The sequence below is a fragment of the Cuculus canorus genome, chromosome 21 (genome assembly GCF_017976375.1).
Source record: "Cuculus canorus isolate bCucCan1 chromosome 21, bCucCan1.pri, whole genome shotgun sequence".
Taxonomy (NCBI): Eukaryota; Metazoa; Chordata; class Aves; order Cuculiformes; family Cuculidae; genus Cuculus; species Cuculus canorus.
The window spans coordinates 4629195-4643994 of NC_071421.1; the positions used below are offsets into that span (position 1 = coordinate 4629195).

General features: G+C 38.6%; 1 protein-coding gene across 21 annotated transcripts in view; it reads left to right on the forward strand.

Moving 5' to 3' along the window:
* The window catches only part of KIF1B (kinesin family member 1B), a 90357-nt gene that overhangs the window by 12316 nt on the left and 63241 nt on the right, over positions 1 to 14800 (forward strand). For all 21 annotated transcript variants that reach the window (XM_054085611.1, XM_054085613.1, XM_054085617.1 and 18 more), the window contains exons 3-6: positions 8200 to 8276; positions 10451 to 10630; positions 12670 to 12735; positions 14156 to 14334. In XM_054085611.1, coding sequence (XP_053941586.1) covers positions 8200 to 8276; positions 10451 to 10630; positions 12670 to 12735; positions 14156 to 14334 — 502 coding nt within the window. The remainder of the gene's footprint in view (positions 1 to 8199; positions 8277 to 10450; positions 10631 to 12669; positions 12736 to 14155; positions 14335 to 14800) is intronic.

The window sequence follows — 14800 nt, forward strand, 5'->3', positions numbered from 1 at the left end:
TTGCTCTGGTGCTGTTGAGCCTAACTCCCTCCCCCATCCAACCTTTCTCCCAGTACAGCGTTGAAATTCCACGGTGGGGAGAGAATCCGGTTGAATTCCAAATGAGCTGTTCTTAGCTTCTACTTGGTTTCCTGCCCTTTTAATGATTTGAAAAATGCAAACAATGCTTTGAAAAGCAAGCATTGCTTTACAAGCTGGAAGTGTCCATTTCCCTTCATTTATCTCTTATAATAACAACCCTGAAAGTCTGTCTTACAAAAACAGTATGGCCATATATCTGATTGCAACGTATGCCTAGGAAAGAAGCCTGTATTAGACGTGTCTTTGGGGTGTTATTCGCGTTCCAACAAACAAAGAATGCCTGCTCCACCCTGCTCTCAGTAACGAACATGTTCCCATTGTTGTCATTCCACTCTACAGATGGCGCAGATATATTTTCCAGACCCATGCGTTTTAAAACATTGTGTATTTAATGTTGATTTGATCTTATGGAGTCTCTTCTGAAAGCACCGAATTTTTTTGTATTGGTTAAAATGATTATTCAGACATTGTGATATGAAAGTACTGCTTATATTGATTCAAACAGAATTTGAAGAAGGCAAAGGAATGAATTATTTGGTGTTTGTTTCCCCAAATGTTCCCCCTTCCAAAGTTCTGTCTAGACAATCGTGTTGTTTTGAAAATTTCTGCCTATTCCTTTGCCAATGATTAATGAGAACAAAACTGAAGACAGGACAGTGCCTTTTTGTTGCTAGGTGTTATCTCTTAGTATGTTTTGGCATTTGGTAGGAATGTGTGCTCTGTGTAGGTTGCTGCTACCAGTAGGAGAATTATTGAGGCTGGTGTGAAGCATCTTTCGTGAGATGAAACCTAATTTTATTTCAAATGTGAAAATTAAAGAGGCTTTATGCCTTCAGCATTAACAGATGTTGAAGATGTAAATGACAAAAAGCAGGCTGTATTGCTCAAAAGATGGAAGTTTTGTTTCTCTAGTTCCATACCTGACTTTTGCCATTATTGTGGTTTATTTCCGATTGGCAATTGATTGTTTTGTTTTGGGTTTTTTTTTTTCATGTTAATCTATCAGTCTGTGTCCCCCCTGCCCCTCAGCACAGACTGTATATCAGCTAATCCCAGGATTTAGCCCAAGTTAATTCTGTCTGCTGGTGTTTATCTGAAGGGCAAACTGCAGCTAGCCAGTTCTGTGCTGGAGTACCCCGCAGTGACTAATATGCGGCATGTCTGATGGCAGCGTGCCCTGTAATAGGAGTCTGATCACTAACAGAGGTGGAGCTGGTGAATCTGGTGACTTAACTTTGAATGCAGTGAGGAAGAAGAGAAAAAAATTTCATTTCTTACCTCTTGTGCTTCGTGCTCTGCCTCTCGGTTCCAAGATCTTATGAGAAAGAATTGCATGTATCTGCAGACACTAAGCTGCAGATCGTTTCTAACCTCTAAAATTTGTGACATGCTGACGAGCGGTGCTGCTTAAGATGAAACCAATTAGGCTTGGACTGTGAATTCAGTGCCGTTACAATCTGACACGAGATTCAAATGGTTAAGAAGTAGTTTTTGTCGTTCTTTGTGCTTGCAAAAATATTTATATGGCTGAGTAGATGGGAATGGAATGAGGGGGCTGATCTTGGACAAGCTTGCTTGCTTTTTATTTTTTTCTTCTCATTAGGTTTACCACTGTCTATTAACTTGGTTAGTTTTAATGGAGAATGGAAGGGTAAGTCCAGAAATAAAAGCTTGAAGTGGGAGCATGTTCGTGTATGTATTTAGGAAGGGGCTGCTTCCGATGGAGAGCATCCCAGCAGACCCTTTAATGTTGCATCGGCTCTCTGTTGTGCTCCACAGTCTGGTTATAATTGTGAAATAAAATGCGTATTTGAGGTGTGCTTTTTGAATGGCGGCTTCAACAAATCAGGGTTGGATTGTAAGGCGAAAAAAAAGAAAGTTAAATGTCCAAAATGACAATAGGAATGCAGAATAATGCATATTACCAACCATATGGTACTGTTTTGTCTTTCAACATTTGCTAACAGTTTTAGCTAAAATTAAAAACTAGCAATGAGTTTGATCTCTTAGATCTGAAAGGTTGAAAGTGTGTTATTTTGGTGCTAGCTTTTAAAGCAGATGGTGGATGCTTTGAAAAATGTTAATTAAGGAAAAAGTAGGATGGACTGTGGAAGTAAGTACCTTATGCCAAGAAATGGAGTTGCCTGTTTAAGTAAGGGCATGTTAAAATCCTAATGTTTTGTGGAGGTGAGTTTCTTAATGTTGATACAGCACATGTGAAATGATAACTTCTTCGTTGATGTTGCTCCCACTTTCTCCTTATCTTTTATAGAGCTGGACTGCTCCCAATACATACATTTCCTATACAAGGTCTAATTAATTAAAGTATGTGGGTCTTAGGTTAAAATTTTAGATTATATGGTAAAGAAATTTATTGCGCAACTGTTGGTTTCCTTACCTTTTGGTCAGTGATGTATAGAACTCCTGTGATTCTAGTTACAGGCTTCGACAAACCACCAAAATTAGAGAGCTAAGTGGCTAAAAAGAATCGTTTAAATTATTTGAGCTTCAGATAATATGCGGATTACTCCTGCTTAGAGGCACCCCTGGTAAGGTAGAGCAGCTCTGTATGGCTTACTGTGTAAATGTAAGGAGAAATAAGCTTTTAAACTGCAAGCTGTTTCTTTAGATTGGGATGGCAGTGGGCGCTAAATAGACTGCTTCAAGTGAACCTGCATAGCTATTCACACGGTTTTATTTGAGCTTTATATCAATTTACAACATGTAATTACTTCTACTTAGTCCACCTGCTTACCAAAGCAGGTGGAAAAGTGATGTAAATGTGTCTTAAGGTAAAGCATATTATTCAAAATTTCTGGAAATTCATAATTCAAATAAAAAAAATTAATGTGGGCATTTTTCTCTGTCGACCAAATCAACGGTTTGTAGAGTTTATTTTTAAAACGTGAATATTCCTGTCTTGTTATTTTCACCGTTCCATTCCAAAGGTAAATGATGGACGTAAATCCAAACTGTGGTTGCTGCTTTAATCTCAGAAGAATTTTTTAGACACTGCAATAGGAAAATATTGTCTTTAACTTGTGTCATCCTTGGCTCGTTTCTGAGTTACGTGTGTAACCTGTATCAGTAGTGGTGGTTTAGGTGATGCTGATGCTGTATAGTACCCCTGTTCCTGCTTGATGCAGAAACCGTAGCGTGTGGAAAGCTGAAACATTCCGCATGACCTAAGAAGCTGGCTCTTGGCGAAGCAAGGGGCCTGGAAAGGGGACTGTGTTTCTCCGAAACCGACTGCTCAGGCTAACTCCCAACATGCAGAGTTGCTATGCTGATGGTAACTAATTATAGCTGCAGCACAAAGCCTTAGTGTCAGTTTGCAAACAGAAGAGTTAATTGCCACATTGGACCTTTGAAATAACAGATAAACAAATTTATTCTGTAAGATAAAAAGACCATTAATGTGTTCCTGCTGTGATCGTCTTCCTTATTGCCTTTCTCATTTCCTGAGGCTCTGTAATTAAACCATTAGCTTGTGTACCATGCCGTGAGTCTGCTGTGGTGAGAGGAGATAGATGGTGACCTATTTCATGATTTACTAACGCAGTTCATCTTGGCTTTGCTTGGTTTCGAAACCAAATGAAATAACTGGAAAGCTTTGTGTTCTTGTGGGTATTGGACACACAGTCTTGTTACTTTTTGAATTGTTTGTTTTCTTTATGAGCTGAAAATACAGCTTGCTGAATCATGTGGTACATAAAATCAATGTCGCCCACTCAATCTAATTTCTGCCTGATCATTCCTTTTTTCTTTTTTTTTCCAATTTGGCATACGAATTTTTAGGATAAAGCTTGCCTGTAGTATAAGAAGTCTTTTAACTTCTTCAGAAATATGTTAGTTTCTTTTACAAGTAGCTAGATTTGGTGGAATTGCTTGTCTCTCCAAAGGTGCTGGATGTAACAGACACCTTCAGGTTAGCTCAGTTACTTTAATGTGAATTCCCGGTGTTACAGTTTCTTTAGCTGCCTCATCATCTTCTTTTAAGTGTCTTATCTCATGTATTGCATGCCCAGTCACTTGGTTCAAACTGCATCACATGCTGTGCTCTGTGTTTCATATAAAGAGGGTTTTGGTCCAGTTGGAATTGTGTTTCATGTAAAGAGGGTTTTGGTCCAGTTGTAATCATGTTTCATATAAAGAGGGTTTCAGTCCAATTGGAATCTGAGGTTGTAATCTTATGTTCTCAATCATTCTGCTCTGCTGGATTAAGTTGTAGACGGTTTGAGAATTCTGTTAAACCAGTGATTCTGAAAATTCAGGATTTAGACTCGGTCTAAGAAGCAGGAATGGGGATAAATAGACTTCAAGCTTGAACGAGAAGCTGAGTGAGAATGCTGTGACTGGATCACAGTAGTGAGCATGCACGATTCCTGGCGGCCAGGAGGTTCTCTCTGACCCATTCCTGTTGCAGTGGGAGGTTTTGGTTGGGCAGCTGCATTCCCAACCTCTGACAGAGATGTGCATGTTAATCTCCTTTTCCTGATACACTTCTCAAGATATGCTTTGTGAAAACACGCATCCTAGAAAGTAGTTCTCAAAATAGTGAGGTGAACATGCAGATCGCTGGGAAGGAGCTGAGGAAAGCCTATCTGAGAAAATAATAATAATAGACTTCAAAAAAAGTGTGTCAGGGTGGAACCACTTGCATAAATCACGGAGCTCAACCTTCACTCTACAAATGTGATGGATCAAATTTAACCTTGAAGCATGTAGGATGAAGCTGTAATGGAAAGCTTGTAGTGCCTTTCCAGACGCTAAGCCTGTTGCATGGTGTTTCACGGGTGCTTAGTGTGCCTTTATACACAGAGCTGAGTGGAAAAACTAGCAATTTTTCTGATTATAGATTTGACTTCTTTGCTTCATTTTGGAATTGGAGGACTTTTCTCAGTGATTTTTAAGTTTTTGTTTTTTTTTTTTTTTAAATAAATTAATGGTCGGAGTGAATTTTCACATTGACTAATACTGAAATTTGTGCTGCTCATTCTGTTTTCTGTTTGACATAACAATCTTAGAAGGCAATTTAATTCTTTTTCTTCCTTGGAGAGACCAAGCGCAGCTTTGCCTTGGCCAAGAGACATATCCTTTTTGCTTACAAACAACACTATAAAACTGGAAAAGAAAAAACGATGAATACTTCTGGTGTTTCACTGCTGATTCTAAGAGGAGACCAATCATGCCATGAGGTAAATCGGTGAGATCAAAACTCTCTTTTTTGTGATTGTATTTGCATCTTAAAGTAAAACTGCTTTACTTGATGTTCAGGTATTCAGTGCATGTTTTTAGATTTGGTTAAAAGACATGTTTCTTGGTTAGGAGATATGTAGCTAGGGTTCAGCTTGTCTTGATTCCCTTCACAGTTTGCCAGGTTAGGAGTTTCCCATTTCCAGGGCACTGCTGCAAATGCAGCGTCCTAAGAGAGGGGTAGTTGCTCCTCTCTTTCTGTAGCCATCACTCCTTTCACAAGAAAAGTATCAAGAGCTTGAATTAAATTGATTTGCTGCTGAAGTTAAGCAATAGAATGTGTATTGTTAGGAAAGGTGATGGCAATACATTTTTGTCATGTATCTGCCTAGTGTTTTTATACAGTACGTATTGCTGTAAGTTCTACTACATAGGAAGGGGTTCTATTTATCGCTCTTTTTTACTCATTTCAACGGTTAGGTTACTTTCCCTTGAACTTACAGCACAAAACAATTGTAGAAAATAATGTTGTCTCCCCCAAAGTTTGTTAGATTGAACTAATATGGAGATGGGTTTTTATTGGTACTGGTTTTTTGGGTGGAAATTGCCAGGTACAAGGCGTTCCTTCTTCCTTACCTTGCAGAGCTTTACTATTAAATAATTGAATGGGAAATGAGAAGATGTTGGATTGTAGAGGTCTGGAATACACTGAAAGGAAAGAACTGGTTCATGTTCTCAGGGGAATTGTCTTCTGGGATATGTTATTTATTCACTTTAACTTTAGAACTGGTTTCATCGTGTGTGGTGTAGACGTACTGCTGTTTGGTTAAAACTAGTGAAGGGAGACTAAAGCCGTATATGATTGCTTAGGTTACTGGTTTGTTATGTGTTGATGCCCATGTTGCTATCCAAAGCCACAGGCATTTTTGCCACTCGATACTGTGCTGATGTGAGGCATATTATTCGTTGGCTTTGCACGTCTTTCAGCTTTTATAAGGCAAGAATGTCAGCACAAGGTGCATCCAAGTGGAATGGAGTTGGCCACAAGAAACAGAGTAGCAACTGTTGCTATTTGCAATCCAGACAGGGATCTTTTCTCCACACTGTAATTTTGGACAACAGCCCTGCTCAGGGGCACAGCGTCTGGTAGAGGAGTGATTTGATTTTAATGGGGATTCTGTAGTCATGTTTTTAGAGATTTCAGTGCAACATAATGTTAAGTTCGTGTTTGAAATGGCAAGAGACATGAGTGTTTATCATTTTTATTTATCAAAGAAAGAAAGAGAGAAACCTCTGTCTCAGAAAGCATAGCCTAACTGGCATGAATATGTGAGAAATAAGCATCCTTTGTTTAGAATGACTGCTATCAGGATGTAAATCATCCACAGGAAGACTGGCACCACCTTTCTGTGCCTTCTTTCTTTGTAAATTTTGTTTGCATATATAATAATTAGTGTATCACTCCCAAAGGCAGATTGCTATTTCAGGTGCAGATGGGTATGCATCAATCTAAGGTAGTTTATCTAATTTTGATACCCTCAGGAGTATTTTTTTTACAGTCTTTGCTTATATCGATGGTGTTGAAAACAGCTGCTAGAAATAATAGATTTAAGTATTTCCAGCACTGTATTACGGGAAAGAAGAAAGCAGTAGACACTCGCTTATGCAGCAAAGGCTCTACTTATAAATTGCCCTTCTTGGAATACAGAAACTACAGACATTCCCTATGCCATTAAAAATGACAGCTGAATCCATTGTGTGTTACTACCCCCCAAGCGAAGATTAATAGGAAGCTGTTTTGTTGCTGGAAAAGAAAAAAACTCCCAAACCCGACAATGTAAGAGGTATCTGGAAGAACTGTGTTAATTGTGGTGAATGCGTGTGTGTGGGTTAAACATGGGAAGAATTAGAGGATCCGAGGAAAGGCGAAGAGCGTGATGTTTACAGATGTACTGATAGAAAGAGAAAACAGGTGCTGCGCTTGGTTGGTTTGTTTTTTGCAAAGTGTTTTTATTCTTGGCTTGTAAAATATTCAGTGACTTAATGTACCTGAAGATTCTTGGATTCTTACAAATACTTTTGACAGAAAACTAAGTAAAGGATTGCAAGAGCTGAAAAAGGTTTTGGAGGCTGTTTTGAATGGGACGTAGAAAGGCTGTAACATGAACTATGCGCAAGCATTTTTTTCATCCTGGTTTTTTGTGTGTACGTGCATTTGTGTATGAACTCATCATTGGACCATCGTATATTATGGGGAAGTTCCAGAGAGAGAAAGTATTCAAATTGGTTGGGGTTCACTGTGGGATTCAGTGGCTGTATTACAGTAGGAACATTTACTGGTAATTTGGTTGGTTCAGTTAAGTGTAATTCCTATTAAAAATTGGTTGTAGGCTTTGTGCAGTAAAAGACCATTGAAATGAACTATGCAGATTGTTCGTGAAATGTCTGTGGATCCAACTTTTTTCGTATCTTATTCCATGCCCTAAAAATACTGAGCTTTTTAAAGAAAGTCCTTCTTCAGTAAGCTCTTGTACTGTGCACCATGTATTTCAAAACAGGCTTGAGTTGAAATCACTGGAGATTCTTGAACTCTTTGTGCCTTGGGTCTTCCTTCTTCCTAATATCCATCAGCTTCTAAAAGCCAAGTGAGAAAGCCGTTTCTGGCTTTCTGTCCAACAGCAGAATTTTGTTTAGCAGCCGTATTCTTTCTAGGAATTTCTTTTCTTTGATTCATCTTAAATAAGGTGTGCAGAAATATTGTATTAGGAAGCTATGACTCTGTTACTTCAATCGTATTGCTCCTGTGCAGCGTGGCAGCTCTGTCAATACTCAGGTTCACAGATTAAATTGAGGGTCAGCACACTCATTAATTATGCTCCTAAATGTCCAGTTAGCTAAGAGTTTTAATTTTATTTCCTGTAGGTATTATCAACCCAAAGAATCCTAAGGAAGCACCAAAGTCCTTCAGCTTTGACTACTCTTATTGGTCCCACACATCGGTAAGTTCTTTTGGAAGAAAACTGTGGTTTTGGTGTTGTTGTTGTTGACCACTTTGATTTAACTGCGTTCTCTTCTTATTAAGCCATCCCTGTCAAATGTTTCTGCCCCATCTCTCTCGCCCTCATTCAAGTTGAAAGCTTGTCATTGTGTTTTTTTCCTTTTTTTTGGGAGAGAGCAGAAAGCTGAGCTCCTGTGTTTGATAACAAGTTGTAAATGTTTGAGAGATTACTGAAAATATTCTCCGAAAATATTCTCCAAAAATATTGTCTTCTAAATATTTTAAGGATACGTATGAACCACAGTTGATTCAGTTTTGCTCTTAGACAAGTGAAAGTCGCTCGAGTTTCTACTGTTCAAGGAGAGATATGGCATATCTGAAAAGGCTGAGTAGCGATCCACATTTCCGATAGCTGCAAAAGCAATAAACTCTCAGCTAGCTCCGCTACCCCACCCTCCCGCAAACTGTTGCTAAGGTCCTACTGACTTCCAGTAATTGTTCTACAGCAGAACTGTGGTGTTCTGCTCTCTACCCCTCCCCTGCCTTGTTTTCTCAAAAGATATAGAAAGAAGGGATAATGCATTTCTGAGATTAATTTTAGTAACTTGGATGGTGCCTATAAAACTTAGTATTTCTGAGAAAGTCTGTGACCAACAAGATTGTTTTCATGATGAAAAACTTGGATCAGTGCAGCTCTTCTACTGAATCTTCCAGAGCAGCCATGCAAGTAAATCACAGGCTTAGTTAGAGGAACGTTGTGAACATAATTCCTGAAAACTAGCTGATAAGCGGCGTCAAGGAAGAGACGTGGTCTGAAAAACCCGTGATCCCAATGTTAGAATGTTAGCCCAGCTATTTCAGGAAGAGAGAGAAACAGGATTAAGAATAATAATATAGTCACAATGTGGTGACATCAAGTTTCAGTGGTTTGTTACCAGTGCACTCTTCTGATTTGTGCAACGTAAAACATCTGAGTAGATAACCATAGTATGATAACCTTTTCAAGTATATTTATCAAGGACTTCCCTAAATGATCAAGAGAGGACATGAGAAAAAAGAGCATCCATGCTGAATCCCACTTTCTGTCATTATTTTTGTCCTCTACCATGCTGGGAGCTGCATCTTGGATTTTTTCTTGGAGCCTTATCAATGCAGCGCCCAAGTGCCTCAAACTGCTTAAAAATGGAGAATTACTTTCTGCAATTAATGAAGTTTGGTTTTGAACAGGTTCTGTGTTAGCGTTCAGATTTGGAAAGTGTGGTCTTTTTAAGCCCTTCAGCTTTTTAGTTTTCCACTGAGTGTTGCAGCAGTGCCTCTATTCAAAATGTAACAAACTTCAGTCCAAAGTTTGAAGGTGGTAACTTGCTTTATCCTTAGTAGATTTTTACCACTGGGTGCACCTGCAAGTGGAGTTTCTGTTTGTTTTATTGCTGGGCTAAATTGCTTTACAGTAGCTTGTTTTCTAATTTTATATTTCAGTTTTATTGCTAACCTTGAGTTTAGCCATAGATCAATGTTCTGACAGATTGTCCTTGACCGGTTCAGGCACTTGCTAATTTGAAACATGTATTGACATACTTAAGGATTTTGTAGTCACCACTGAGTTTGTAAATAGAAACCTGAGTTGGATTAGACAGTGGAATCTGCTGCAAGAAAAATTTGGTCATTTTAGTGATTTATTTACACTCTTTTAATCTTAAACAAAAAAACCCATCAAAATAATCTGAAGCAACTTTTGATTCACTTTTCCTCCTGCTATCCCTCAGAGGCTTTGTCAAGACCATCTGCTGTGGGAGTTTTGTAGTTTCCAGCCCTTTATTCATTTATGTTGGCTCTCTGACCTCTACTTTTGATTTTTTTCCCCCCAAACACCCAGAATCTTCTTTGTCGGTGCACGAAACTTTTCCAGTAGCATCAACAATGTTCGGAAAGCAGAATGGGTTGATGTCTTTGTGCAGATTTTCCACAGCATTGGTAGAGTGGTCCTACAAGAGCTGTCATTGTCGTTCTCCAGCTGGTACTGCCTTGGGGAAAAAAAATGTGTGTAAACATGTGCTACATTTGCCTCTTCCTAAAGGATTGACCCACAAGATAGGGGAAAAATAAGTTCCTTTTTTAATTATTGCTTGAATGACAGGATCAGAGTGTACTTATGCTGTTTTCTTGTGTTTGCAGCCTGAAGATCCCTGCTTTGCGTCTCAGAGCCGTGTGTACAATGATATTGGGAAGGAGATGTTGCTGCATGCCTTTGAGGGCTACAATGTGTGCATTTTTGCCTATGGACAAACTGGAGCTGGGAAATCCTACACAATGATGGGCAAGCAGGAGGAGAGCCAAGCAGGCATAATTCCCCAGGTAGGACAGAACCTGGACAGGGGATTTGGTTTCTATAACATGTTCAGTCACACACTTACTGATACGCTTTTGTTATATTGCAATAACAGTCAACAGAGGACCACAGAAAGAAATTACTGGAGGAGAGGAGCATTATTAGTAATTTTCCCTCTGTTAGTTCTTTTAATTGTACGATAGACTCTGTGTATTTTTCCTACATCGAATTCCTCTGCTGTCCAAAAAAACTAGTATATCAAGATGTCTTTTTCACTGCTTCTTGTCTACCTCTCTGACTGGGAGAGCAGTTAAGCAGTTTGTATTCAGGAGGAGTTCAAAAGGTGGTATTGTTGATGAACATGGCAGAAACATTTTGTGGAAACAGATTTCTCAAAGCTAAAAACAGAGTAATATATCTAGGTAAGAAATGAAGTATATCAAAACATTGGGAAAAAAGATTTAAGGCAACTGAGCACAGCCTGGTGTTATTTCATTTCCCCTTGGATTTCTTTTGACATTTGCCATGAAATTTGAAGTTGAGATAACCCCAGAAATTTTGGCTGCAACAATTGTTGCTGTCATCATGGATTTGGCATTCCACAGCTCTTGGTTGCGTGACACTTGTGCTAAGTGCAGGCCTTCCTCAGTGTGTCAGTGCTGACACAGGACTAGGTTTGTTGGGAGATAGTGTGTCCCTATCTTCCCGAAATAGAAATCTGAGGTTGGGTTTCAAGCTGTTCAGCATATTTATTTATTAAAATGAAGTCCTCCTTCTGGTGTGGGTTTGCAGTAGATGTTGGCCCTGTGCAGCGTTGTTCTCTGTTAATATCGTGGGCGTCTGTACTGAAATAGGTAGCTTGTGTTCTGGCGATTAGCCTAGAAATGTTGAAAGAGTGAATGGGATGGAAAGGACTGTCATGTCTAAGCGTTTTGGTTTTATTACAGTAGCATAAAGTAACAGTATAACAGGTTGAATGAGCTGAAAATCTGTGACAAAGGCTTCGTGCTTAAATTTTTTGGTTTTAATCTTGATCTTCCTGTTTGTTTTTCTGAAACCTTAAACACATGCAAATTAAATACTGTCCTAAAAAATCCTCAACTTCGTAATGCTTCTGTAGATTTAATAATGCTTTTGTTATCTACTACAGTTACAAAACAAAATTTGCTTCCATTTTCATTAGAAGGCCTTCTTGTAAAGGTACAAAGTGTTCTTTGTTCAGGGAGGCCTTCTTGAATCACAGAAGGTGCAGCAAAATTGTGTTCTAAGTAATATAGGTTGTTGGTATCAAATTTGTGCGTGTTGGCAAAATCCTCTGTCTGCAGTCCCCAGTGTGAGACTTTGATACTTTAACCATGTGTTCCCTGAGTACTTCAGGATGTATATTTTCAAATTCGCTTGTATGCTTCATAATCTGTTTATTTTCCATACAGTGGCTTGTAGTTATCTGTTCCAGAAACCTTTTTCTACTCTTATTCCTCTCTGTACCTGTGCTATTTAATCTCCAATTACATATCCGTGGTTTGCTCACTGTTCATTTCTTCTTACTTTATTATCTTAATTTTAGATCTCTCGTTTCATTACTTATAGCACTCTTGAAGCAGTAGACTGCCGATAATTTAACTATCCTTTGTATGAAGATACTGTTAACAAATTCTGATATAACTTCTGCCTGTGGATTTAAATATGAATCCTGGAACTTCAGCTCGCTGAATAAGGAGAGTATTTTTTTTATTAGATTAGGAGAGGATTAAAGATTTTAGCCATTCCTTTCTGAAATTACTACTTCCATTTTCGGTTATTATAGGCTTTTTCTGATTTTATTGTAAGAATAGTAATACTGTTCACACCTAAAATAATTGTTAAGCTTGTATGTGAAATAGGATTGAATGATAGTCGTGTAGAATTGAGATGATGTTCCCAGTGTGGCTGTGTGTGGTTGATGCAATAGGTTCTTTTTCTCCCCCTGCCCTCACTCTAAAGCCAGTTTAATGGCATGTTACAGTAGTTACTTGTTATTACTCAGTGAAGACTAGTTTCTGACTTGGGTATAATCTCTTTCCAGCTGTGTGAGGAACTGTTTGAGAAAATCAATGACAACAGCAATGAAGAAATGTCATATTCTGTAGAGGTGAGTATAGCGAGAGATCAAATAAGATCTAGGTGCTGGACATCAAATTGAGCTTTTAGGTGCTGCATTGTTGATGCTGCATTAAATTGCCGGTAAAGGAAAAGCAGACGCTTTGCAGAAACAGTGTTTTCTTTCTTTTAATGTTTCTCACCCATCAATGAGTTTTAATGGCATGACATGCAAATATGTTGTAGTCTTTGAAAGAAAGAGACCGAAAAGGCAGTAGAAGCTAAATGTGATTATTACTGAGAAATGTGAACTTCAGTCATTAGTGCTGCTAAATTACAGAGCTGGAAAATGACTGGTTCTGTGGCTTTGAATCTGTCCCTATTAATGCTTCATTAAATTGTATTTTATTAATGTTTGATGTCTTAATGCTTGAATGCCATAGGAGCATCATGGTTTGGATTTGCGAATTAGAATTCTGATTTCCATATCTTTGCAAAGGTTTTTTTTTTTTCTGTTTGGCATTTTTTTATGGGTCTGATTATTTTTCCAACCGTAGATTTGTGCATGTAAGAGAAAGAAATGATCTGTCTTATAATGGAGAACCGAAAGAATGAACGCCTGACAAACAAGCAGAGAAGGGGCACAGCTAGACAAAAACTGGGGTGGAAGTGTGTAAATAGTGTGTTGTGATATGGAATGAATTTTTCTCAATTGCGCTTATTTGGAGATGGAAGATTTCTTTGTATTTCTAAACCTGCTGCTTACATCTGTAATCTTTCCACAGAATGGAGGGGAATAACTTGCTATGCCTTTTAAAGTTTAGTATTTCAACTACTGGAGCTGCTAAGTACCTGCTGGACTGGGCTAAGCCTAGTGCCATGAGAAACACAAAAATTAAAGAACGCATTTAAAAATAATCATAGCTTTTAATTTATTTCAGAGGATGCAGATTTAACATTATCATAGTTCGAATAATTGTACAGCAGGACATGGGTACAGCTTAGATTCAAAAGGCTACAGCTTAGAATCAATCTTGTGTACAAAGAAATTTCTTTTTTTCCCTTCTTAAATTTGCTTTGGAGGTTCCTGAGAGCCATTCCTTGGAGGCAGACTCCTCTTACCACGTCTTGTTTGCTTGTTTAGAAGAATAGTTTTGCTACTGTGCGGTATTAAAGCTGTTAAAATGATTATGAACTCAAGTGTATGATTTTTAATAAAGATCAGTATTTTCTAAACGGTTGAGAGATCTGTACATGGATGGAAGGCCTGAAGCTTATGTTGCCGCTCTGATGCATGAGGCGAGCGATTCTTCTTCCCTTCTGCCATTGTCTCAAGCTGTTAAGTGAACTTTCCAGCTTTCCTGTGCTGGACTTGGGGGAGTTTCTGCCAGTGGCCTCTGAAGTGCTGCACAGCTGCTTGCAGAGGAAGCATTTAGAAACACCAAATAGTCCATGCAAATTCCTCTTTTCAGGTGAGTTACATGGAGATTTACTGTGAGAGAGTCAGAGACTTGTTGAACCCGAAGAACAAAGGGAATTTGCGAGTGCGAGAACATCCTCTGCTTGGACCGTATGTGGAAGATCTATCTAAATTAGCAGTCACGTCTTACACCGATATTGCAGACCTCATGGATGCTGGGAACAAAGCCAGGTTAGTGATGGTAACAGCTTATACATTTATGTCCCTGTTATGGGGATTCATGACATATAGCAGCAAATCTAAAATACCTTTTGTAATGCATGTAAAAAAAACTTGTGGAATGTCGTTGAAACATGCACTGATCAAAGGCTGACGTTGATTTCTGTGGTGCAATAGTGCTGCAGATGGCTGTATAGATAATTAAAGCTTGTAATGGCTTGAGATGAAGGATATAAATAATTATATTGGCTTTTAGGTCTGCCGTCATTGTGTACTATATCACCTTATTGGTATGAATAAACACAAATGCAGTCTCCTCATTCGTTCAAGTGGTCAAGATTATAGTTGATGTTCTAGCTTTAGTTTCTTGTTCATTAGTAGTTGTTTTCGTTAGCTGTAGGCTCCATTTAACAGTGTGTGGGAAAGATTGACAAAGATACAGCTTGAATTTTCTTGGGTGTTTGAATGTAAGGTAGGT